Below are 24805 nucleotides of genomic sequence, written 5' to 3' on the forward strand. Positions count from 1 at the left end.
CCCTGCATCATAGTGCTTGGTTTTTTAAGCCATTGCTACTAAGCAGTAACAAGTGATACAGATTTCTAATGTGCGATAGAAATTTCATATCTGGTAAAGCTATTTAGGTAACTGAAACACAAGCAATATTAAATCCTGAAAACGACTAAAATACCACCTAAACATTAAATATTGTAAGAATCAACAAACAACTGAAACACGACCCAACCATCAACTTTTGTAAAAACCACAAGTGACAAAACAACTGAAGCGTGAACTAAACTTCAAATCTTGTAACATAGAGCCAACACGTGAAACACGAAGATCTCAACCAATATATTTATTAATGTGCCAGCTTCTTATACTAGGCACAAGTCTCTTTTAAAATCCACTTTTAGTACATGTTCGTTGTTTCTCTTGCCTCTTTGTGTCTCTAGATTTAAAGTCTACTCTTGGTACACGTTTGTTCTTTCTGTGTAACACACCTCTTTATGTGACACACGTCTTTATGTGTCTCAAGTTGTACTCTTGGTACAAGTTTGTTGTTTCTGTGTAACACACGTCTTCATGTCTCAAGTTTTAATACCTACACTTGGTACACGCTGTACACGATGCGCAGCCTCCAATTGGTTCTCGTTTCATGGGCGGGGCCGACACACTTCTCCGCCAGCTGTTGGTATCGCTACACACCTTGCAGCCCCCGGTCGGACACGTGTTGAACGGCTCCTTGCTGCAGGGCGGCGTGTACGTCCACTCCGAGTTATTTAGTCGAAGCCGAGACCTGCTGAAGCGACTGCTGTCGGGGGGTCTGAGTTCCTCCAGCGGGCAGGTGTTGCATCTCGGGAAGGGCGACTCGCATGTCGGGGTGTAGCATCTGGACATGCACGGCATTGGTGGGATATCCCGCATTTCGTATTTGACCAAGCAAGGGTTATACAAGCAAGGGGATTCCCAGAAAAATCTATCCTCTGAAGGGATACAGCCTTCAGTACAGAATGGCTTGCTCCAAAACTTTGGGGAGCGGTGGTATTTCGACGGGGCGCGGTCCTGTTGGTAGTAATCGGGTGGGGCGGAGCACCCTCGTTGTGGCCTAGCGCCGACCTCATCGTACATAACAGCAGGAGGGTCTTCGAACGCCCCACTGCTTCTGGGTTGATGCTGCTCGTAATTATTAGCAGTGCTGCTCATCCTTGAGCTGAACTGGCCCAGTGAGCCCGCGTCCAAAGATCCTTCTCGAAAACTTCGTCGCATTCCAGAATCAGAAGTTTTCTTTGCGAGCCCATTGGAAGTAGCCATGAGCTCAACACAACGCGGGGAGTTAGGATTTCTTTGGCAGGAGAAAGGGACATTCTGAGTATCCTGACTGGTTCGCGGGCTGTAAGCTCTGGAATCGAATGGCTTAGAATGATGATTTTCTGAATCTCTGTTCCACATTTTTTAAATTGTTGGTGCGATCGGCCCCTAGGTGGAAAGGTACCCAGAGAACATCAGTTCATTAAAGCATCGTTATTTTATATTTTTCGTGTCGAGTATTCTCTGGCAAGTCAGATCAAAAGCTGTCTTATGATTGGTTCATCAGATCAAAAGCTGTCTTGTGATTGGTTCAGTGCTAGTGTGAATACAAAAATACATTTATAAAAATATCAGTTTTCATAACAATGTATGAATCTATATTAGAAACAAAAAGAGACGGATTAACATAAATATTTTAAAGTAATTATAAAAGACATACGTAATTTAGATAGATTACAAAACTACACGCCCATATAGAACAGCCATAGTTCGCATGATTGATAGTGACTACTTAGATATTCACTACTTACATAGTCACTACTTACATATTCGCTACTTACATTGTCAATACTTGCATAGTATTTACTTACATAATCACTACTTACATATTCACTACTTACATAGTCACTACTTACATAGCCACTACTTACACAGTATTTACATACAAAGTCTATCCTTACATAGTCACTACTTACATAGTCACTACTTACATAGTCACTACTTACACAGTCTTTACAATGCATACATAATCTATACTTACATAGTCACTACTTACACAGTCACTATTTACATAGTCACTACTTACATAGGCACTATTTACATAGTCACAACTTACACATTAGATACAAAAAACTATTTTTACATAGTCACTACTTACATAGTCATTACTTACAGTCTTTACAATACATACATAATCTTTACTTACATAGTGACTACTTACATAGTCACTACGTACACAGTCTTTACAATACATACATAATCTATATTTACAAAGTCACTACTAACATAGTTATTACTTACACAGTTATGTACATACAAAGTCTATACTAACATAGTCACTACTTTCATATCTCTACTTATAGTCATTACTTATACAGTATCTACAAAAAGCTATAAACCTACTTACAAGTTCTGTACTTAAATTGCCCCAAGATGTGCTATGTAATGGATTCTTTAGTATCTCTTCAACTTCCACAATTATTCCCTGCTAAATGATGCTGTGACGACTATTGCCTTGGGGATGTTGTAGCACAAATCTCTTCTGTTGGGCTGGGTGGGAATTGATATCCGGTCACGTGAAGATTGGTTGAGGTCACGCGCCACTAGATTAAGGCGAGTGCTAATTAGGCTTATAAGCCTGAGGAAAAATAAATTAAATACGTTAGTAATTGGATAAGGCATATAACTCAGGTAGGTAACAAGAAGTAGATAGAGATAGAATCGTTGACAATCTATTGAAGGTGTTTGTATGGAGGGAAGTGATGAGCTTGGATTACTAACCCTAAAGTCGCGAGTTCGGTTCTTGGGCTGTTGAGTTCGTAATTCGTTCCTGAGTTTACCCAGCTCATGTGAGTACCTGACACGTTTGAAGTAAAGGCGGCTGTTCACACTATCGCTGCTCAGAGAAACAGATACACTCTACTGCATTTGCCTCTAGGCTAGGCATTGTGCTTACCACATTTCTTTAATATACCGGGGTCACTGAAACAGGTGAACTCTACTTCATCTGGTTCATCAGGTTCGAAAGTATAACGCTCTATTTCAAGTATCAAACGCCCCCAATGATATAATTTCTGTTGTATTTTTTTTAAATAGCTATGCTTCAAAAGCTGGGTAGGGGACGGCGTGGTCAGTTGGTAGCGCAAAGTTGGTGCTCTCTCTTTATACAGTTGGAAGATTTGAACGGAGGCCTGACGCTGGCTTGTGCTGGGAACAGGCTTTTGTGAACAGAAGACAATGACTGAAATCTGTACAGTTAACAACATGTACAAATAAATTATGTACACGCTGAATCATTTTCACGAGCCTCAAAACGTAATTTGATGAACAATATTTCCGCAGTTCGACGGTAACAAAGTTGAATGCCCGAATGTAACCTTTAAGCCTAAACCCAACAACTGGCACTAACAGTTTTGCTATAGTGTTGCCTTCTACGCAAATAATAGTTATTCCATTTAAAAAAAAACGCTATTTTTTACCACTAATTAGATTTTATATTATTAATTAGGCCTAATAACAGAATTTGAATTAATTTTTTAATTCAAAATCTTATACTTTAAAGGGTGGATTCTGCAACAACCCCTTTCGACCCGGCAAAAAATGCCTGAAAGAAACTCTGCTATCGGGGTCTGCGTTTTCGGGTCGATGAAGCTCGTGGTTGCTATACCGAAAAGTCCCGAGTTCGAAACCTCGGGTAGATGAAACTCTACAGCTGAGGACAGCAACCTATCTAAGAGATAAATTTCTAAAATTAAACAACTGCTTAAAGAGTAGGATGCTGAAATCAGAGTCAACGGGCCATTTAAGAACGAAGAAGAAGAAGAAAAAAACCTTGTTACCCCTACTTGATGAAAATTCATGCGAATTTTCCAAGACAAAATTTACATGGGACAGGATGGCAATGTTGAAATCGAAAAATGCGCACATAGATCTAGAGATATAAGGCTGTCCTCTGTGTACATCAATTAATAATTAAGTACATCTAAGTAAGTTAGTCAAATAACACATTGACATTTTTTTAAATGAAAAACATTGTGGTTTTTTCCTAGCAATCACCAGCAATTTTCACGGTAACCCGGTGGTCCATTCTTCCCCCCCCCCCCCCCCCCCCAGTGGCGTAGCGAGGTCGGGTATCACCCGGTGCGGCACTTAATGGTGTCACCCCCCCCCCCCCCTGAGGCGTAGCGACCCTTCCCGGGGACAAACTTTCAAATTTTCGATTTGCACCCCCCCCCCCCCTCAAACTTTTGATTTGCACCCCACCTCAAGTTTTTTCTATATATATTTTGCTATTTTTTACCTTGGTGTCACCCCCCTAAATGGTGTCACCCGGTGCGATCCGCACCCCCCCCCCCCCCTCGCTACGCCTCTGCCCCCCTCCCCCCCCCCCCCAACTCTCCTCCTACATAGAGCAATCAATTGTATCTGCCACATTACCTGTTGTCCTATGTTTCGACTAGCACAACGCCATGTTTGTATTCCAACTTTTATCCCTTTCCGGACAATCCAATTTTAGGTTTGGTGCTAAATGGTGCAAGGTTGGAGGTAGTTTAATTTTTTATTTGCGCACTTTCTAATAATAGTTCGGTCAAGTGGTGTAACCTGCATATTTATGTCTCTCTATAACATTTACAGGCAATAGTAATAATGTTGATAAAACCATTAATAGTTGGGTGTTTTTAAAAAAAATAAAAATTAATTGATAATTGTAGTGATTTGTTTTTAATGCAAAGAAAACTTGGCAAAGAAAACAGCAGATTTTTTAAAAAAATTCGTAAACCGTATCATAGTATAAATTACCCCTCCCCCTGTCTATTACCTTCTAGAAATTACCCCCATGGCGATTAGTCACTTAGAATTACCCTTGTAAATATCCCGAATAGTAATTATCCCCAATCTAGAGTAGGCCTGCGTATAAAATGTATTTAAGGTAGAGAAAGAAAACCGGCACTTTACTGAAATGAAACAGTCAATTGCTTATGCTGGCTTTGTATAAAAAACAAACAAACCAAGAATAAAAACCGTCCAATTACAGATCATTGACTCACCCTAAATCTAATCCTAATCCTTACCTTAGCCCATATAGGGAGAAGGTGACCTGGGAGTAATTGATGTGGACAGTGTCCTACCTAAGCCCCAGATTAAACCGACTTCGGTATTTGATTAACGCAGTTTGAGCATTTTGTATTCGATTAATAAACCTTAATAGAAAGGTAAGTTAATAATGTAGGTCTATAGTTCTTTGTACTATCGGATTTTTTTCTTGGGTTATATGAAATAAAATAAGAGTTCATTCCTAAGTATTTCTTTGTCTATAATTATCTGATAATATTGTGTACACAAATGCGCGTAATTTAGGAGTATTATGTACACAGATGAGTATAATCTGGCTTATAAAATTAACATTTTTTAAAATAACTTGTTACAATTTATTAAAGGGAAGTAGCTCTTCCAAAATGTTAAACGAACCTCTGTAATTTCTTATTTGTGTCCCTTTGACAAAGAAAAAGATTACAAATAAATATATTAAAAACAAAAATGATCAAACGTTGTTATTTTCTATGGGAATAACTATGCTTAAAATGCAATTAAAATAATAGAAAAATATTTAATAATGGGTAAATTCCAACGTTCATTATACATTTATTTTTTAATATGCAATTTACAAGGGAAGTGACTGGGCTTAAAAATTATATACCCGATATTTTATTTTTCGTTTATTTTTCGTTGGTAAAAAAAGGCATTATCATAAAAAATGCAATTTTGTTTTAAAAAATACAAGTTTTTAAAAACTTTAAACACGAGAAGAAGAAAATATGTAAGTGAACTATAGAATAACATTTTTAATAACTCTACCGATGATGTGATCGTAAGGTCGAGCGCTTAAATGCAGAGGCGTAGCGATGGGGGGGGGGGGGGTACATATGTCCCCGGGCGCCGACCTTAGGGGGCACCAAAATGGGTTGTAAAAATACATTAAAATGTCATTTTAGCTGCATTTTTGCATTATAAATGGTTTGAGAGGGGGGGGGGGGGGTTGCAAATCGAAACTTGGCTCCCGAGTGAGACGCCAAATTGATAGTTTGTCCCCGGGCGCCGGGAAGGGTCGCTACGCCTATGCTCAAATGTTAATCTGGAAATCTCAAGTTCTGGTCGTTAAACGCGTCTGGACACAGTGCGGACTGCAGTATCCAGACGTCACAGAAACAGATGAGCTCTACTTCAGTTGTCCCTTAGGGCGCCATGCAAGATTTTGCACTTTTATTTCATTTTTAAACCTTTCCTAATATAAAAACTCCAGGGACGAAAAAAAAATAACAAAAATATAAATAATTAGCGTAAATAAATGAGGTTAGAAAAAAAATGAATTTAATATAATACATTTTAAAAATCTAATTTTGAAACGCCAGGAACAAAAAAAAAATAACAATAATAAAATAAATAATAAGCGTATGTAAATGAGGTTGGAAAAATCTGAATTTAATATTGTACATTTCTTATAAAAGATTTCCTTCGAATAAAATTGTGTGCAAACCAACCATCCGAGTCTTCATTCATCAGATACCCAGCTGGACTTGCCGTCATCGTCATCTTCATTCTCGTCACCTCTACTGCTCCTACGGGAGCTGGCAGAACTGGGAGCCTGGTACGACTGCTTGCGGAGGGGTGGGCTGTGTTTCACCCCGGGGCACTCTGAGTGGTAGGACCACGAGGGAGGGGCCCCCCTGTCGTGTTTATCCCAAACCTTACTGGCGCTACCACTGAAGTGCCTGTCGACCACACGGTAATCTCCTGTGCCAAAGGTAGACCTGGAGATATATCTCGGCGTCAGGGGTTCTGAATACCCTTCAGAGAGGAGTCTCTTCCTGGCTGGCTTGTTCTTGGAACTCCAGCCTCCGCCGTCGTTATAGCAGGACCTTGTGTCCGAACATTGCCAGTCATTGTCGAACGTTTCTCTATCCGAACCTAGATAGCCTCCACTGCTGGCATAACCACGCTCTCTCACCGAATCGTGCCACCCTCCGCCGTTGTCATAGCAACACTCTCTGTCCGAACCGTGCCAGCCTCCGCCGTTGTCATAGCAACTCTCTCTGTCCGAACCGTGCCGCCCTCCCGTGTTGTCGTAGCAAGACTTGCTATTGGATACACGGCCCGGCCTAGATCTGAGTTGATACGTCACATTGCGTCTGCGTGCTGGGCCTCGTTTTGGGTCGTCTACGTCATCCATGAATGTAGCGTAGCGTTGATCGCGAGGCGTGTACAAGGATTCGTCACTACTGCTCTGCATGCGGTCATCATTGCCACGACAGAAGCTTCTAGAACTGTGCCGCGAAACTGAACTCAAATGACATCTTTTAGCATAATGAGCTTCATCCTGAACAGACAGCATTGGATCGTCCATCAGATACCGTTCTTCACGCCCAACAGGGCTAGCGTTTCCTTTTCGGTACTCACAACTACTAGGACTATCGAAATGTTGCGGGGCTTCAAAGTTATTTCTTCGATGTTGCCGAGGTGAGTTTCCCCTATTCGTATAGTAAGGCTGTTTTCTTCGTGCTGAAAAATAACTTTGACTTTCACTTCCCATGACCGGCATGTTCGTGAATGTTTCCGGGATATGACTAGGTGATGCGGATGGTTGCCCTCGCCTCAGTTGACTGAGTCTGGGGCTGCTTTGGTTCGGTGTAGTCGTGCGAGACTCACCAGAGTAGCAGGTCTGGAAGCGAGAGATTCTCCCGCTGGGGTAGGAGCTGGTGCTGGAGAAATCCTGCAGGGGGTCGCTATCGCAAGCGTCGATAGGAGACATCATGGTGTTGGCGTTTTCCTGGCGATTCCCGCAGATCAACGCGTTAGGTAAGTGCTGGGAAGCTTCTTGAAACTGAACGCGCGGGACGCACGTCGTTTGAGACAGGGGTCTTTGAGGTTGGATAGAGTTGGAAGGATACGACTTGCTTGGTGATTGGTTCGATCCTTTGAACCCTTGGTTTCCTGTGTCTCCATATGCCATTTGTGGGGAATACCCGCAGAGGTCTCTGTGAGAGACATGGCCACCATGCAATTCTGTGTCGAGTTTTGGGCACTGTCCGGGATAGTCTGGTGGAACCAGAGTTGGGTGGGGCTGGCACAATTGGTGATTTGTGCTAGAGTATTGTCGCGAAATCGGATTGTTCATGTTTGGGTATTGTGAAGACAGTTGATTGTTCATATTCGGATATTGTGGAGAAAGTTGGTTGTCCATATTCGGATATTGTGGGGAAAGTTGATTGTTCATATTCGGGTATTGTGGCGAAAGCTGATTGTTCATGTTTGGATATTGTGGGGAAAGTTGATTGTTCATATTCGGATATTGTGGGGAAAGTTGATTGTTCATGTTTGGATATTGTGGGGAAAGTTGATTGTCCATATTCGGATATTGTGGGGAAAGTTGATTGTTCATATTCGGATATTGTGGGGAAAGTTGATTGTTCATATTCGGATATTGTGGAGAAAGCTGATTGTTCATATTCGGATATTGTGGGGAAAGTTGATTGTTCATATTCGGATATTGTGGGGAAAGTTGATTGTTCATATTCGGATATTGTGGGGAAAGTTGATTGTTCATATTCGGATATTGTGGAGAAAGCTGATTGTTCATGTTTGGATATTGTGGAGAAAGCTGATTGTTCATATTCGGATATTGTGGAGACAGTTGATTGTTCATGATTGATTGTGGTTGAGTGATGAGATTGTTCATATTTGGGTTTTGTAAAGACATTTGATTGTTCCAAAGTGGTCGATGCTGTGGTATTTCACTGTTCGTGATTTGTTGTTGTGCGGGTATGGTATTATTCAAGATTGGCTGTGGTTGAAAAATTTGATTATTCATGTTTGGTTGTGATGAAGACATTTGATAATTAATGAGAGGATCTTGTCGGGGCATGCTCAATAATGCTTGTGGCAGCAACACCTGGCTGTTCATCAAAGCCTCATGTTTTAGCGGATCTGGCAAGGCGCTGGACACGCCATACTCCCCGCCCACAATCAAGTGAGGAATCTGAGTTCTAGACGCATACAGCGAGTTTTTATTCTCTACTGATAGCCCTGGTGCTTTGTTACGACCATATCGGGATGATGAGTACGGTGATAAGGGTTCATGGCGCCCATACTCACGAGGAATCTGAGTCCTAGACGCATACAGCGAGTTTTTATTCTCAACTGAATACCCTGGACCAGTATTAATACTATAACGTGAGGACAAATGCGGTAAAATAGGTTCATGGCGTACATAAGGACGATACTCCCCAGTCATAGATTTTGATTTTTCATTTATTGTATTTAAAGAATACGTCCGGCCCCTTGACGATTGTATAACAGATTCTCGCTTGGAGAGATTAGCGTGGTGCGTAGTTTGTTCAGTGTCGGTGTTACTGTTTGCCTCATGACGAAGTACCCCACCCTTAGGGTCAGGAGCACCCACGGATGCGTTAGTACTTTGTAAGTTACGCTGGTCTGTGTTAGACGCGCGTTGTTGACGGTCGTATGTGGTCTGATCTTCTTTATATCTGAATCCATCATCAGCGCTAATCGATTTACTTCTCACCACCTGGGGTTCGCGAATATCCCTGGGTTGCTCATCTTCCCCCTCTGCAGGAGTAAACTGTGTGGACTTATCCGTATGCGGTCTGACTTGTATCTTCCTTGAACGTGTCGCAACGGGCGTCTCAATTATATCGGAGCTCTGTTTGCGGTGATCTTGTAAGACAGGCTCGTCAATTTTACTACTCTTTCGGGATACTTTTGTCCCATCCTCAACGTGCTTGCTGCTTTTTCGGGCGACTTTGGTTTCTTCTCTGGGAGGCGAGGTCCCGCATATTAAAAAAACTTTACCGCTGTTCAGGCTTTTCTGCGTCGACCCGTTGCTCTGAAGCTTCTTCCGCAATTCCGGATTTTTCTCCAATGCAATACAATCATCCAAGCTAGAGCAGGCGATGCACTCCAAGAATTGGTGAGGGCCGGGGGAATCTTGGATTTGTGAGTCCGAGACCGGATGGGATCCATGTCCCCCGGGGTGGTGGCGGTGACGGTGGCGGTGGTGGTGTCCACTCGACACGGGAGAGTGTTTAGGTGAGTCTGGGATGTCCAGAAACTGTTCCTCTCGAACCACAGCGTCCCCATGCTCCTCGTGGCTCATTAACTCTTCTTTATCGCTGGAACTAAAACCTATGGAGCCGCTCAGCCCAAGGATGCTTGGACTTATGGAGGAGCCAGTATGGCGGTCGCTGGGTGGGTACGCGTCTTTAAAATCTTCGTCATCAAAGTTTAAAGAATAGGTCGGAATAATGGAGTATTCTTTCGGGTAGGTTTCTGAAAGAACGTTTGTGTGGATGTGAGTACCGGAGCTTAGATAATAATCATCGTCGTTTTCCTCATGGTAGGCGTCCCATATATGCCTGATTTTCTTGCGATTTTTTTTATCGGCATTTCTCGAGGTTCGCGAGCGTGAAGACGACCCTTCTGATTTCTTTTCTTTCGAGGGATATTCATTAGGTGATTGACTGTCTGACATAATTCAGGAGCCATGAAATGCGCTGGACAGCCAATGAGTCAATGAAGCTTCTTGTCATATTGGTTGGTTTTCTTTGAGAAATAAATGTTGCAGCACATCAGTAGCGAGAATACCATTCCAGATATCTTAGTTAGCAGCTTAAACATTACCTGCTAGAACTATATCTCGTTGACTCGCTTTGTCCTTGAAGTAGCGGAAAATAATGTTTTCACACACTCCAATTTGGAATTTGCTGGAAAGTAGAGCCGCGGACGAGAGCATATGTTGTCTTTATTTGAGGAAACTGTAACTGTAATGGTTAACATTAGTTCTTGGTCGTCTGTTTTTTTTTCCCAAAGTTTGCCAGACTTAATATTTTTTTTGGTAAAAACAAACTTTTCGGGGCCGATTTCCTGTACATTTTAAATCAATTCCAACAGTCGATTTCATTTTAGCTCTGGCAACTTTAGCTCCAAGCATTTCCGGATTAGCGCTAGATATTTGACCTTTTACAAGTCTCCGCCATCCTTGAAACCAAAGTTTAAAAAAAAATACATCCAACAAGACTTTTTACAAAGCTGTTACGTAATAATTTTCAGGATCCTTTTTTTCTTTTTACATATCTCCATAGCTATGTAAATCACTAACCATGTTTTCGGACAGATTTCGACGAAATAAAATTCATCCAACCATTGTTGTCTGTGGGTTACCGGGACAAGTGTTGCAAATATTTCTTTTCTGGCTTGATGTTCCCGAACTTTGCCTCCTTATCAAAAAATGACATCTTCAGTACCATGAGGGGGACGACGTCAATGATATCTTAATTTCTTATGACAATCTTGAGACGGTTCTAAAGACGACACCAGAAAATACAATTAAAAAAAATGATTAAGATTTAAGATAAGAGTATTCGCGTGAAGCTGTGTGAACAGAATAAACTGTCAATAAGGAGTTAATTTATTAACTTTTTACAGCGTTGGTGGTGACTTATTGAGCTAGATGTTGGTGTCTGGAAAAATATCATCACTGTATAGTGTGGTAGTGGTATCCAGAAGCTTGAACACCCAACATCTTTGAGCAACCTGACCCACCCCAGGCACACCTGAGAGAATGTTCTCGACTGAGTCACCTGACTCAACTGGCACACACAGGCATGTTGATCTATCTGGGAAATACGAGTTTCACTTACTTGACCCACCTTAACTACGACCCACCTGACCCACCTTAACTACGACCCACCTTAACTACGACCCACCTTAACTATGACCCACCTGACCCACCTTAACTACGACCCACCTGACCCACCTTAACTACGACCCACCTTAACTACGAACACACCTGACCCACCTTAACTACGACCCACCTTAACTACGACCCACCTGACCCACCTTAACTACGACCCACCTGACCCACCTTAACTACGACCCACCTGACCCACCTTAACTACGACCCACCTGACCCACCTTAACTACGACCCACCTGACCCACCTTAACTACGACCCACTTGACCCACCTTAACTACGACCCACCTTAACTACGACCCACCTGACCCACCTTAACTACGACCCACCTTAACTACGACCCACCTGACCCACCTTAACTACGACCCACCTTAACTACGACCCACCTGACCCACCTTAACTACGACCCACCTGACCCACCTTAACTACGACCCACCTTAACTACGACCCACCTGACACACCTTAACTACGACCCACCTTAACTACGATCCACTTGACCCACCTTAACTACGACCCACCTGACCCACCTTAACTACGACCCACCTGACCCACCTTAACTACGACCCACCTGACCCACCTTAACTATGACCCACCTGACCCACCTTAACTACGACCCACCTGACCCACCTTAACTACGACCCACCTTAACTACGACCCACTTGACCCACCTTAACTACGACCCACCTGACCCACCTTAATTACGACCCACCTGACCCACCTTAACTACGACCCACCTTAACTACGACCCACCTGACCCACCTTAACTACGACCCACCTTAACTACGACCCACCTGACCCACCTTAACTACTACCCACCCAGAGTTTCTTCCAGGCATCTCTTCGGGGGGCAGCCCCCCCGAAAAATTTTTACCGCCCCCCCGAATGAAATCAAATTTATATAATTTATATAGAAAATATATACTTTTAACAGTGTCCGCCCCCCCGAAGAAAGTTTACCACCCCCCCCCCCCCGAAAATTTCAAGTGACCCCCGGAGAAAAAAGTCTGGAAGAAACACTGTACCCACCTGACCCACCTTAACTACGACCCACCTGACCCACCTAAACTACGATCCACCAGACACACCTTAACTACGACCCACCTTAACTACGACTCACCTGACCCACCTTAACTACGACCCACCTTAACTACGACCCACCTGACCCACCTTAACTACGACCCACCTTAACTACGACCCACCTGACCCACCTTAACTACGACCCACCTGATCCACCTTAACTACGACCCACCTGACCCACCTTAACTACGACCCACCTGACCCACCTTAACTACGACCCACCTGACCCACCTTAACTACGACCCACCTTAACTACGACCCACCTTAACTACGACCCACCTGACCCACCTTAACTACGACCCACCTGACAGTATTACTAACACTAATTCTAATGATACTATTAATTAATGTTTTTACATTATGTTGAGTTTTGTTCGATTGTACAATCTGTAGCACGATCGCTAACATTAAAATGTAAACTATTAGAATATTACATAGTTATTTACTTACAGTTTAGATTTTTTTCCTCGGGTTAGTTTACTTGATCTAATTACTTTTTTTTTTTATAGCTCTTTATATTTCCGGGTTATTCTGCTTTATTTATTTTTACTCTTATGTTAATAATAAGTCACATTATTTTAAATTTTGATGTATAGATATTTTGTTACTAAAATCTTTTGATTTCAAAGCTACCATTTTCCTAAAACCAGAAAAGTGTTACATTTTATGATTGATGTTACATTTAATGTGACTTATTTAGTAATTTAGACCATAATATAAAAACTATCACTTCCGTTTAACACTTTATCTCAGAGAACATTGGGAATTCACATTAAAAAGATTACAATTTTGTACCATTATAAGTAGTGCGAAAGACGTAAAAATATCCTAGCAGTTTAAAAACTCCAACAATAAGGTGAGCTGCAAATACTGCAATTTACTAAAAAGACGTCAACGGGCCTAAATAAGCAGTCGGGTGGGTGGGGGAGGTCAGTAAGGGGGGGGGGGGGGGGTCGTCCATAAATGACGTCACACTCGTAGGGGGAGGGGGGTGCGTAATTTTCTGACGATGCGTGAAGAGGCGAGGGGGGGGGGGGGGGGTTCAGATGGTATGACGTCACTTTTTTGCATTAATAAAAAGCAATGTTACAAAACGAGTTTAGCCGTTATTTCGCGTTTTAGAAAACTGTTTTAATAAATTACAATAGGAATTGATCAAAATATTCAATGTTGACATAGTTCCGACAAAATTTTGGAAAAAAATATCGATGTTTTAAGAAAAATTCAGCAGCAATTTTGAGGGGTGTTGTAGGCTGAGGTGTGACGACATTTTAGGGGGGGGGGTCTGGCTTTTTGTGACGACATGTGATGGAGAGGAAAGGGACGGGGGGTAAAAATCGTCCAAAAAAAGCGTGACGTCATTTATGGATGACCCCTAAGGTATCTAAGAGCTTCACAAACCAGTGCCGACATTTTGTTTTGGAGATTAATTTTAAACACATTTTCATAAAGTTCCATCTTCTGTATAGTGTGTAAAGACAACTATTCAACTGTAGGGAACTACGAACTTGGAGATATCTACTAGATGCTATATTTACATGGTCCTAGAAATACTTTTGTAAAGACTCGACGCGTGCTTACTGCCTAACTTTCTTGACACCGTAGTGAGTACATTTCTGTGACGATGTTGATCCCCTTTAGCATCATTACATCTGATATTATCATTACGTCACATCCATAGCATTATTAAATCCATTGGTATCAATACATCTGATCACATCATTACATTTGATATTATCATTACATCACATCCATAGCATTATTAAATCCATTGGTATCAATACATCTAATAACACCATTACATCTGATATTATCATTACATCGCACCCATAGTATTATTACACCCGTTGGTATCAATACATCTGATCACATCATTACATCTGATAGCATCATTACATCACATCCATAGCATTATTACATCCGTTGGTATCAATGCATCTGATCACATCATTACATCTGAGAGCATCATTACATCTGATAGCATTATTACATCTGATAGCATCATTACATCTGATAGCATCATTACATCTGATAGCATCATTACATCTGATAGCATCATTACATCTGATAGCATCATTACATCTGATAGCATCATTACATCTGATAGCATCATTACATCTGATAGCATCATTACATCTGATAGCATCATTACATCTGATAGCATCATTACATCTGATAGCATCATTACATCTGATAGCATCATTACATCTGATAGCATCATTACATCTGAGAGCATCATTACATCTGATAGCATCATTACATCTGATAGCATCATTACATCTGATAGCATCATTACATCTGATAGCATCATTACATCTGATAGCATCATTACATCTGATAGCATCATTACATCTGATAGCATCATTACATCTGATAGCATCATTACATCTGAGAGTATCATTACATCTGATAGCATCATTACATCTGATAGCATCATTACATCTGATAGCATCATTACATCTGATAGCATCATTACATCTGATAGCATCATTACATCTGAGAGTATCATTACATCTGATAGCATCATTACATCTGATAGCATCATTACATCTGATAGCATCATTACATCTGATAGCATCATTACATCTGATAGCATCATTACATCTGATAGCATCATTACATCTGATAGCATCATTACATCTGATAGCATCATTACATCTGATAGCATCATTACATCTGATAGCATCATTACATATCGGACAATTAAAGAAAAATAAAACAGCTGACAAAATCGACCCAGTTATGTATATTTACTTCATCATAACGGCATAACAGATCTAGTCAACCATGTGTGACGTAGCTGAAATATTTTTAGATCCCCTTTAGACCAAGTTCTCTCCCCCCCCCCCTCCTACCCACTCTCCCCAGCGTCGATGGTTGATTGTTTATGTGGGTATGGGTGTGTGAAATTTTTACATTACTGTGTATTGGAAATTTAATATTTGTGAGTTTTCCTGCGAAAAATTTGAACCAAAAGGGGTAAAATAATAATTATAAAGCTCTTAACTGAATGGTACCCAGCAGAAGTTAAGACAATTGACTACTGTTTTACTTTTCTGACAAATTTAACTGTTTTCTACAGCAATTTTGTGACATAATAATAAAAACCGTTACGGGATAGTGACTAGTAACATCGGGGAAGGGGGCGCTTTTTTTTGCCCATGTGAATAATTATATGTAAATTAGTGGGGCGCGGGACAAAGGTTGATAGTCCGCCCCGGGCGCCGAAATGGGGTTTTGTCCAACATACTATTTATTTTGTAACATCCATAGTGATTAAAATAATGTGAATACCCTAACTTTTTCAAAGAAAGCTATAGGCATTCCTTTGAGCTGGAAATTATTCACTCGCTTTAAAAAATCCACGTTTAACTTTTAAATCTTATTTTAAATAGATCCATATTAAAATGAGGTAACAAAAACTTTCAACAATTTCTCAATCAAGTATTTTTTTTATTAGATTTTTTTTAGTCTAACAACATAAACATATCTAAAGATATCAGCTTCAAATTATTTACCTTTTTATTGAAAGTACATTATCGTTGGGCGGAGTCAATGTTTAAATACGACTGGTGTAAGCAGATGATTTTGATTACATTCTTGATGGTTTTTAAATTTGTGCGTAGGTTAAGATTTGAGTCACTCGGCTACTATCCGTGAGATATTTTGTCTGAATATGTGAGTGAATGTGTGAGTGAATGTGTGAGTGAATGTGTGAGTGAATGTGTGAGTGAATGTGTGAGTGAATGTGTGAGTGAATATGTGAGTGAATGTGTAAGTGAATGTGTGAGTGAATGTGTGAGTGAATGTGTGAATGAATGTGTGAGTGAATGTGTGAGTGAATGTGTGAGGCAGTGTGTGGCGTTCATGGTCTTGTCCGGCCTGGTTGTAGTAAGCAAGCATTTCGACATGCGGCTGGAAGCTCTATTTCAGGGGAACCGGCACTTTGCAATGGGGAACGCCATCCAATTTCAGGGGTACAAGCCCTTCTCATCGGGGCTTTCTGTCCAACATCAGGGGCGTAGGAACTTTTCAATGGGGTATGCCATCCAATTTCAGGGGTACAAGCCCTTTTCATAGGGGCTTTTCGTCCAATTTCAGTGGAGTAGGCATTTTGCAATGGGGTATGCCATCCAATTTCAGGGGTACAAGCCCTTCTCATAGGGGCTTTCCGTCCAATTTCAGTGGAGTAGGCATTTTGCAATGGGGTATGCCATCCAATTTCCGGGGAGCAAGCCCTTTTCATAGGGGCTTTCCGTCCAATTTCAGGGGGGAACGCAGTTAGACGTGGAGGTATCCGTTCTATTTCAGGGGGGAACGCAGTTTGACGTGGAGACATCCGTTCTATTTGAATGTAACAAGGAGATTGAAGAGGGCTTTTACAAGCCGCTTGAATTTGCGCTTTCCAGTCAGTTCCCTGTGTAAACGCCCTTTGACATGGATCTTCTGTTCTCGTGGGGTATGAGGTGAGCTGTCCTCTACTTTCTGCTCGCAGCCCGTAGTCATCTTGACGCCTTGATATCTCCGCATGCTGTCTGAAACTGGCATCTCTCAGTGGTGAAAAGCCAGCTTGAGGCGCATCTCTTACCCTTGATGAACTGGGGTTTTCCCAATCAGCGAACCGTGAACTTATTTGCTGAGTCTCTTGAGGCGGAGACCTCCACGCACACGAAGCCGAAGGGACGGTTTGATATGACGACATTAATGGTACAGGCCTCCAATCAGAAGGCGGCGAGTAGGTATTTTGACGCGAGAGCATTTGGGGTGCGGGTCGCCAGTCGTTTCTTGGTGAACTGAAACCTTGATGTTGAGATGGCAAGGCGCCCAGGTGTCCCCGCGACGTGTATGCCGGTTGGCGGTTGTTTAATATTTCACTACTGTTTCTCAAAGGCTGGCGGGAGTAGGCTTTCCGTTCGGATGTTGCTGAAGCCGAACGAACAAGAAATTGATCGTACGAATCTGAAGGATAGCCGCGCGTGTCTTGTGTCCTGGGCAGGTATCTCTGCTGCCAGAAATGATCTCGATAATGATAGGAAACGTCTTGGTGGTCAAAATCGGGCTGGAATTGGTTTTCACGGTAGGCGGGGTAAGAACTCGTACTGGGGTAGTCGAAGAAATTTCTACCTGATTGAAACTCGTACGAGGAAGCTGACGGGGGCATAGATTTGATAAGACAATACTCTAAGCGAGGGTATATCCGCCGCAGCGGCTGTTGGTACTTTTCGGGATTTGCACACCTATCGCAAAAATGGCAACACTCTCTCTTCTTACACGTATATTCGCAGACGTCTTCTTTTTTCTCTTTTTTTCCTTTACATTTACAGATATCGTCATCGTCATCGTCATCCTTATTCTTTTCTTTTTCTTTACAGAGATCGTCATCTTTTTTCTTATCTCTTTCTTTACAGACATCGTCTTTTTTCCTTTCTCTTTCTTTACAGATATCGTCTTTTTTCCTTTCTCTTTCTTTACAGATATCTTCACATTTTTTTTCTCTTTCTTTACAGATATCGTCATCTTTTTTCTTTTCTTGGCCTTCGTCTTCTTTTTTTGTTTGTTTATCGTCTTCTTTCTTTTCTTTGGGCTTTTCTTTCTTTGCTTCTTTGCCTTTTTTATCAACTTTTTCCTTGCCTTTCTCTTTCTTTGGCTTTTCTTTATCTCCGCTTGATTGTTTCTCTAACACCTCCTCCTCGGGAATTGACTCATACGAGTAGGATTGTATAACGGAATATTCTTTGGGGTACGTCTCCTCCAGCATCGCCCCGTGGGTCTCCTCCCTGGTGCCGAGGTAGTACTCCTGTAGATTCGATGTGTCGTGAGCGTCCCAGACGGACCCGAGCCGTTTACGACCGCCTTGCGGAGGTTCATCGTCAGACTGCTCGGGTGACGTGGTTTTCTTGGGATCTTTCTCTTTAGCAGTTTTGCCTTCTGATGCTGAAGGGACATCAGTTTTAGAAGAGTCCTTAACGTCAGTTTTAGAACTGTCCTTAACGTCAGTTTTGGACGCATCCTTAACATTAGTTTTGGACTTGTCCTTAGCATCAGTTTTGGAGGTTTTCTTAGCATCAGTTTTGGATGCTGCCTTAACATCAGTTTTGGATGTTGGCTTGACGTTTGTTTTGGATGTTGGCTTCTTTGACATATTTCCGTTGCCATGAATTCCGTTAGGGATTTAAATTGCAGACATTTTCTTCTTTAGACCTCCCTCTACAGCAATTGATCGTACACAAAACGTCCGAATACCAGAGCTCCTTTAGACTATGCCGACTGAGTTAAATCGTGTGCTTCAATATCATGTCAGACAAACCCAAACAGCTAGATACATTACTGCAGTGTTTTTGTAACGATGTGAGAAAAAGAAATCTTTCAATTTCGATAAGTACAAAAGACAACATGGCAACCCCTGGATATCATGTGATCAGACTTGATTAATGTAATTCCTCCGCGAGTAAAACTACGGTCGAAGAACCAGGCAGTAAATAGATCCTTACGCACTTGTGTTTCATCTTGGCTCATGCTACTCTCGCGCGTAGCATTGCCAGCAAGAAGTCACATTCCTATTTCAGTGCATGGTATCTTATGTACCGTTTGACCAGACAAGTCCGAGATTTTTTTCACTATTTTTTGTTCATCTTTATATGCTAGAAGAATATGAAACAGAAAAAAAAAATGTTACTGGGTTGTTTTAAAACACTGTTAAAATTTTCACCGTAAAATCACGGTTAATTACTGGCAGCTCAGTTGCCAGTAACTTACCATAAAAATATGGTACCATACCGTGATTTAAAAAAAACGGTAACACGTTTTTTACCGTTTTTAATCAGTATTTTACCGTGAAATCAGGATATGGTAAAACAAATTTACCGTTTAATTTACAACAATTTACCGTTTTTATACTGTTATTTACCTTGAGATCAGAATATGGTAACACATTTTACCGTTTTATTTACAGTAGCTTACCTTAAATTTAAGGGTATTTAGCAGACACTAAGAAAGGTTACCGTGAAACCGAATAAGTTCACAGTTTATTTATGGTATCGTACCTAAATTTTACAATAATAGACTGTAACATAATAATACAACATATGACATTCAAACGAGTTTTTTAAATACCGTTAACCCAAAAACGGTACAAGTTTTTACAATTGAAGCCTATTTTCAGCAAGACTCGGTAAAAGTAAAATTTTCGTTGATATCCGTGATGACGCGCTTAGATACATTTAGAAATATATAAACAGACGAGGGAGGGGAGATAGCCATTGGTCAGACAGTTGAGATAGGTAGACACCAATCGAATAGCCAACCAATCAGTTACTTGTCACTGTCAGCTGGTCAATTAACAATTAGCATTAGCGGCTGTTGCAAACATCGACTATCTAGTCGAGGTTATAGCTAACAATCGAGAAGGAAATCAGTGTAGAAGTAGGAAGTTAAAGTTGAAGAGATAGAGTGAATTTGAAGTATTGTTAAATTGGTTTTTAGAAAGTAGTAGTGTAGTGTCTTAGATATAGTGGAGTTAGATGTAGAAAATTTAACTTGTGTTATAATAATTAAAATATATCATGGAACTTGGAACTGTGTCTGTCGTTATATTTCACAGGGGAGAATCTGTCAGACCAGAGGCGTAGCGACCCCTCCCGGCGCCCGGAGACAAACTTTTCGATTTGCACCCCCTCAAGATTTCGATTTGCACCCCCCCCCCCCCCTCAAACTTTCGATTTGCACACCCCCCCCCCCTCAAGATTTCGATTTGCACACCCCCCTCGAACTTTCGATTTGCACCCCCTCCCTCGAGATTTCGATTTGCACCACCCTCAAACTTTCGATTTGCACCCCTCTCAACCTTTTAATTTATTTTTCCAACCCATTTTGGCGCCCCCTAAGGTCGTCGCCCGGGGACATATGTCCCCCCCCCCCCTCGCTACGCTACTGTGTCAGACATGAAAAGGGTAGACCACAACAGTTTTATCACCACAACTGGCTGGGCTGCTTGACGTATTGCTAAATATATCTGTTTGCGTCAGTACACCAAGTATGGGCTAACATGATATATCGGAACATCAGTTTGGGGATTTAGGTACTACATGCTGTTTAATTTTATTACCGTATTCCCTGTTTTTAAGGACTCGTGTTATTATATTTTACAGCTTGTAGGAACTAGAAATTACAAGGTCGATCTAAAACTTGATGTTTATTACATATATACAACATCAAGTATCATAAACTGACTGTTCAATTCTGACTTCGGTTTCACAAAATCATTTGAATGGGAAAAGCAAAACGTTGTTTTAGTAAGCAGATATCAGCTACAAAGTCTGCTATTTAAAATATACCCATCACAATTACATAAGTATCTATGAATTAGTTTCTAAAACTTTGGAAGGTTAAATCGAATTTTTTTTGCAAGTAACCTTTACCATGGTGCCTTTCAGAGTTTCTTTCACGTATCTCTTCGGGGGATGGGGAGAGGGAGGGTACCTACATCCTAAACCCTAAACCGCGCCCCCTAAACCTCAAGGAAATAGATTTTATATGCACAATATAAACTCCAACCAGCGTCGACGCCCCCCCCCCTCCCCACTGTAAGCTTCAAGTGCCCCCCCCCTTCCCCCCAGAGAAAAATATCTGAAAGAAACACTTGTCCCTATTCTGTCCCCCAAGTCTTGCGAAACTAGAAAAAATAATTATAGACACTGTATTGGTCTACCGTCTCTCTCATAAGAGCAATATACAATTCTAAATTTCTTAATCTCTGTAACGCATGAACAACGTGCGTGTATGTAAAATTTGATTCATACACAGATGCTGTGGTTAGCTTACCTACCGTCCTAATCCTGATATGGCTGAGTGAGTCCTCACTGCAAAGTGTTGGGTTGTATTTGTAGTATCGATATATTTCAGGCTATATAGTAGTAGTTCTATACACGATTCAACTTGCAACTTTACAGTAGGTTCTTCCGGGTAAATTTACTTTAACTAACAACTTCTAACATGCTATTTACCTAGTTTTTGTCATTTTTTACGTCTAATATAAATAAGCTCTTTCCTTTACCCTAGCCATCGAGTTCTACAAGTGTTTAGTTTTAGTCTCAAAAAATAACGTATGGTTTGATGTTGAAAGATTTTTTTAAATTACTTGATTGATTATGCCATTTTGTATATATATAAATAAAGTTTCTTCAACTTCCGTTCCATTTTTTTTTTTACTGAACGATTTCGGGAATTCATCAACCGATGCGAAGCGTGATGTGCAAAGTGATACAACACAAAGGCGCCAAACAGGTTGAGTTCTTAAAGAATAGTTTAAATTAATTTAAGAATTTCTTGTTATTAATACAGGTGTTATAAAAAGTTGAATTTTTTTATCACTTCCTTTAGCATTCAATATTTTAATATGGTTATTAATGTTTGATGTAGCTAAACAATAAGTTACTTGATATAAAACGAAAGTGAGCTGGTAATTAATGTTAAGGAAGTACGAGTTTTACGCTTTATTTTACTCACACTATTTGCGTTAATTTATATGCGAAGATTTTTTTCTCCTCAGTGTAGGCAGCTTGTTCAACGGGTGATTATAATTTCACGAGAGGATCCCCGGCGTAGTAGCACACGCCGCTATTTACTTGTTTTATTCACTACTTTTCAGTAATTCATCGTTTGTGAATTCGACACTACCAATGCCGCTATTTACTTGTTTTATTCTCTACTTTTCAGTAATTCATCGTTTCTGACTTCGACACAACCAATGCTGAAAATATTTTGCTTTAAAACACTACCAGTAGCTCGTGAAGGACGATTATTCCCCCCCCCCCTCCCCTCCGCGAAAGCAGCCGCCCTAGTGACGACATTTTACAGACGACAATGAAAATATGAAGCAGAAATTGTTCCCCCCTCCCCCTTAGCTTCAAATTGTTTAAAAACTTAATTGTCTGTCCCTAATAGCCGTCAGTAATTTGAACCGGCTCTACGATTGTAAACATCCGGCGTGAACCATAACTCACCAGACTCTTTGGGTTGGGGGTCATAGCGATATGGTCTGTTGTGCATGCCTGGAGAGCGAGGGAGGGGGCGGGAGGAGGGTTAGATAGTCGGCTTGCGTCTTGTCTTGTCCACGTAGAGAACTCTATACATAGAAGTACTTTAATAATAAGCTAAATATATATTTAGCGCGCTTTACCTTTTCATTAATCACACAAAATACATCACAGGAAAGCAGATAATGCCCAAAACGAATATACTACACAAAAAAATTGTGGTAAGGATTTTTACTAGTACAGCCATTTCTATTTTAACATAGAACTAGACTTAATATTAAAATGGAACGGCGTACTCGGATAGTAGAGCGACTGCTGAGCTAAAAGTCTCGAGTTCGGGTGTCCATATGACAAGCCTCAGTAACCCTGAGTCCACCCAGCTCTAATGGGTACCTCACTTTGTGAGAGAAACTAGAGGCATCTGAGTATATTGCTGACCAGATAATCCTTCCGTTTGCCAATGTCATAGAAACAAAAATACACACTTCATCTGTTCCATCTACCGACAGCTATGAAAGGATAACTTTGCTTACTACAAAACTTAACAACTGTTTTAAGTGAAGATTGTGAGGCACGGCCGCCGCCCCTGACACATTGGTGGTCGCCGAGAGGTGTCATCCTCACTACGGAGGGCTACTGATGTACACACAAGACTTTCCTACAGCATTCCATGGGGCGTCTGGGCGGTAGCGAGTACAATCCAGTGTTACTTCCAGACTTTTTTCTCCGGGGGGGGGGCCTTGATATTTTCGGGGGGGGGGTGGGGGGACGAGGGAGGCAGCCCCCCCCCCCCTTCCGCCGAAGAGATGCCTGGAAGAAACCCTGGTACAAAACCCGCACTAGTATCCAAGAAATATTGCGCTGGCACTGTTTGCATTTAAATAAATGAGGTTTAGAAAACAAGGTCAGGCATCTAAAAATAAACAATTGGTAACGCATTGCAGAAATCGTCTTAAAATTATGGGGCAAACTGTCATTTAAATAATGTAAATAGTGTTGTTAATAAAACTAGTGTTAAAAAGCTTTTTATTTTTTAAAAATACAGCGATGAACAATGTCTAGATCCAATTGTCCTGGAGGGATTCATCAACACTTTGTAATTTTCAGTGGAGAGGAGTTATGGATAACAATCTTTTGGTGCTTGATTAGATAGATGAGAGCTAGGGGATTTATTATAGCACGACGATACCTTGCCGTTTGGGAGTTTGTTTCGTGAAGCACCTTGGTTAGGTATACATGAGTTATGAGGCTGGTTGTAGGATGCAGACATGCCGTTTTGGAATTCGCAGCGAGAATTAGCTTGGCTGGACATATATGCGTTAGAAGGTTGGGTGTAGGAGCCTGGAATTACGTTTTGGATTTCATTTCGAGAATTAACCTGGCTAGAAATACATGCGTTAGATGGTTGGGTGTAGGAGCCAGGCATTACGTTTTGGATTTCATTTCGAGAAATAGCCTGGCTAGAAATACATGCGTTAGAAGGTTGGGTGTAGGAGCCAGGCATTACGTTTTGGATTTCATTTCGAGAAATAGCCTGGCTAGAAATACATGCGTTAGAAGGTTGGGTGTAGGAGCCAGGCATTACGTTTTGGATTTCATTTCGAGAATTAACCTGGCTAGAAATACATGCGTTAGATGGTTGGGTGTAGGAGCCAGGCATTACGTTTTGGATTTCATTTCGAGAAATAGCCTGGCTAGAAATACATGCGTTAGAAGGTTGGGTGTAGGAGCCAGGCATTACGTTTTGGATTTCATTTCGAGAAATAGCCTGGCTAGAAATACATGCGTTAGATTGTTGGGTGTAGGAGCCAGGCATTACGTTTTGGATTTCATTTCGAGAATTAGCCTGGCTAGAAATATATGCGTTAGAAGGTTGGGTGTAGGAGCCAGGCATTACGTTTTGGATTTCACTTCGAGAACTAGCCTGACTAGGCATA

General features: G+C 41.2%; 3 protein-coding genes across 3 annotated transcripts; all 3 read right to left on the minus strand.

The window, feature by feature from the left end:
- Positions 1–305: 305 nt before the first annotated feature.
- On the minus strand, positions 306–4505 carry LOC131958147 (uncharacterized). The gene is made up of 3 exons (XM_059323033.1): positions 4429–4505; positions 2399–2629; positions 306–1588 (listed from the first exon to the last, which is right to left on the minus strand). The coding sequence occupies exon 3, from the start codon at positions 1411–1413 to the stop codon at positions 559–561; it is 855 nt and encodes a 284-aa protein (XP_059179016.1). The 5' UTR covers positions 1414–1588; positions 2399–2629; positions 4429–4505; the 3' UTR covers positions 306–558.
- Positions 4506–6482: 1977 nt separating this feature from the next.
- LOC131958144 (uncharacterized) lies at positions 6483–13531 on the minus strand. Its single transcript, XM_059323032.1, has 3 exons — positions 13285–13531; positions 11165–11366; positions 6483–11043 (listed from the first exon to the last, which is right to left on the minus strand). The coding sequence occupies exon 3, from the start codon at positions 10535–10537 to the stop codon at positions 6542–6544; it is 3996 nt and encodes a 1331-aa protein (XP_059179015.1). The 5' UTR covers positions 10538–11043; positions 11165–11366; positions 13285–13531; the 3' UTR covers positions 6483–6541.
- Positions 13532–16274: 2743 nt separating this feature from the next.
- On the minus strand, positions 16275–22006 carry LOC131958143 (uncharacterized). The gene is made up of 2 exons (XM_059323031.1): positions 21655–22006; positions 16275–19475 (listed from the first exon to the last, which is right to left on the minus strand). The coding sequence occupies exon 2, from the start codon at positions 18974–18976 to the stop codon at positions 16700–16702; it is 2277 nt and encodes a 758-aa protein (XP_059179014.1). The 5' UTR covers positions 18977–19475; positions 21655–22006; the 3' UTR covers positions 16275–16699.
- Between the last annotated feature and the right edge of the window lie 2799 nt (positions 22007–24805).

This window comes from Physella acuta, unplaced genomic scaffold (assembly GCF_028476545.2).
Source record: "Physella acuta isolate Inbredline_101_S28 unplaced genomic scaffold, ASM2847654v3 ptg001295l, whole genome shotgun sequence".
NCBI classification, from domain to species: domain Eukaryota; kingdom Metazoa; phylum Mollusca; class Gastropoda; family Physidae; genus Physella; species Physella acuta.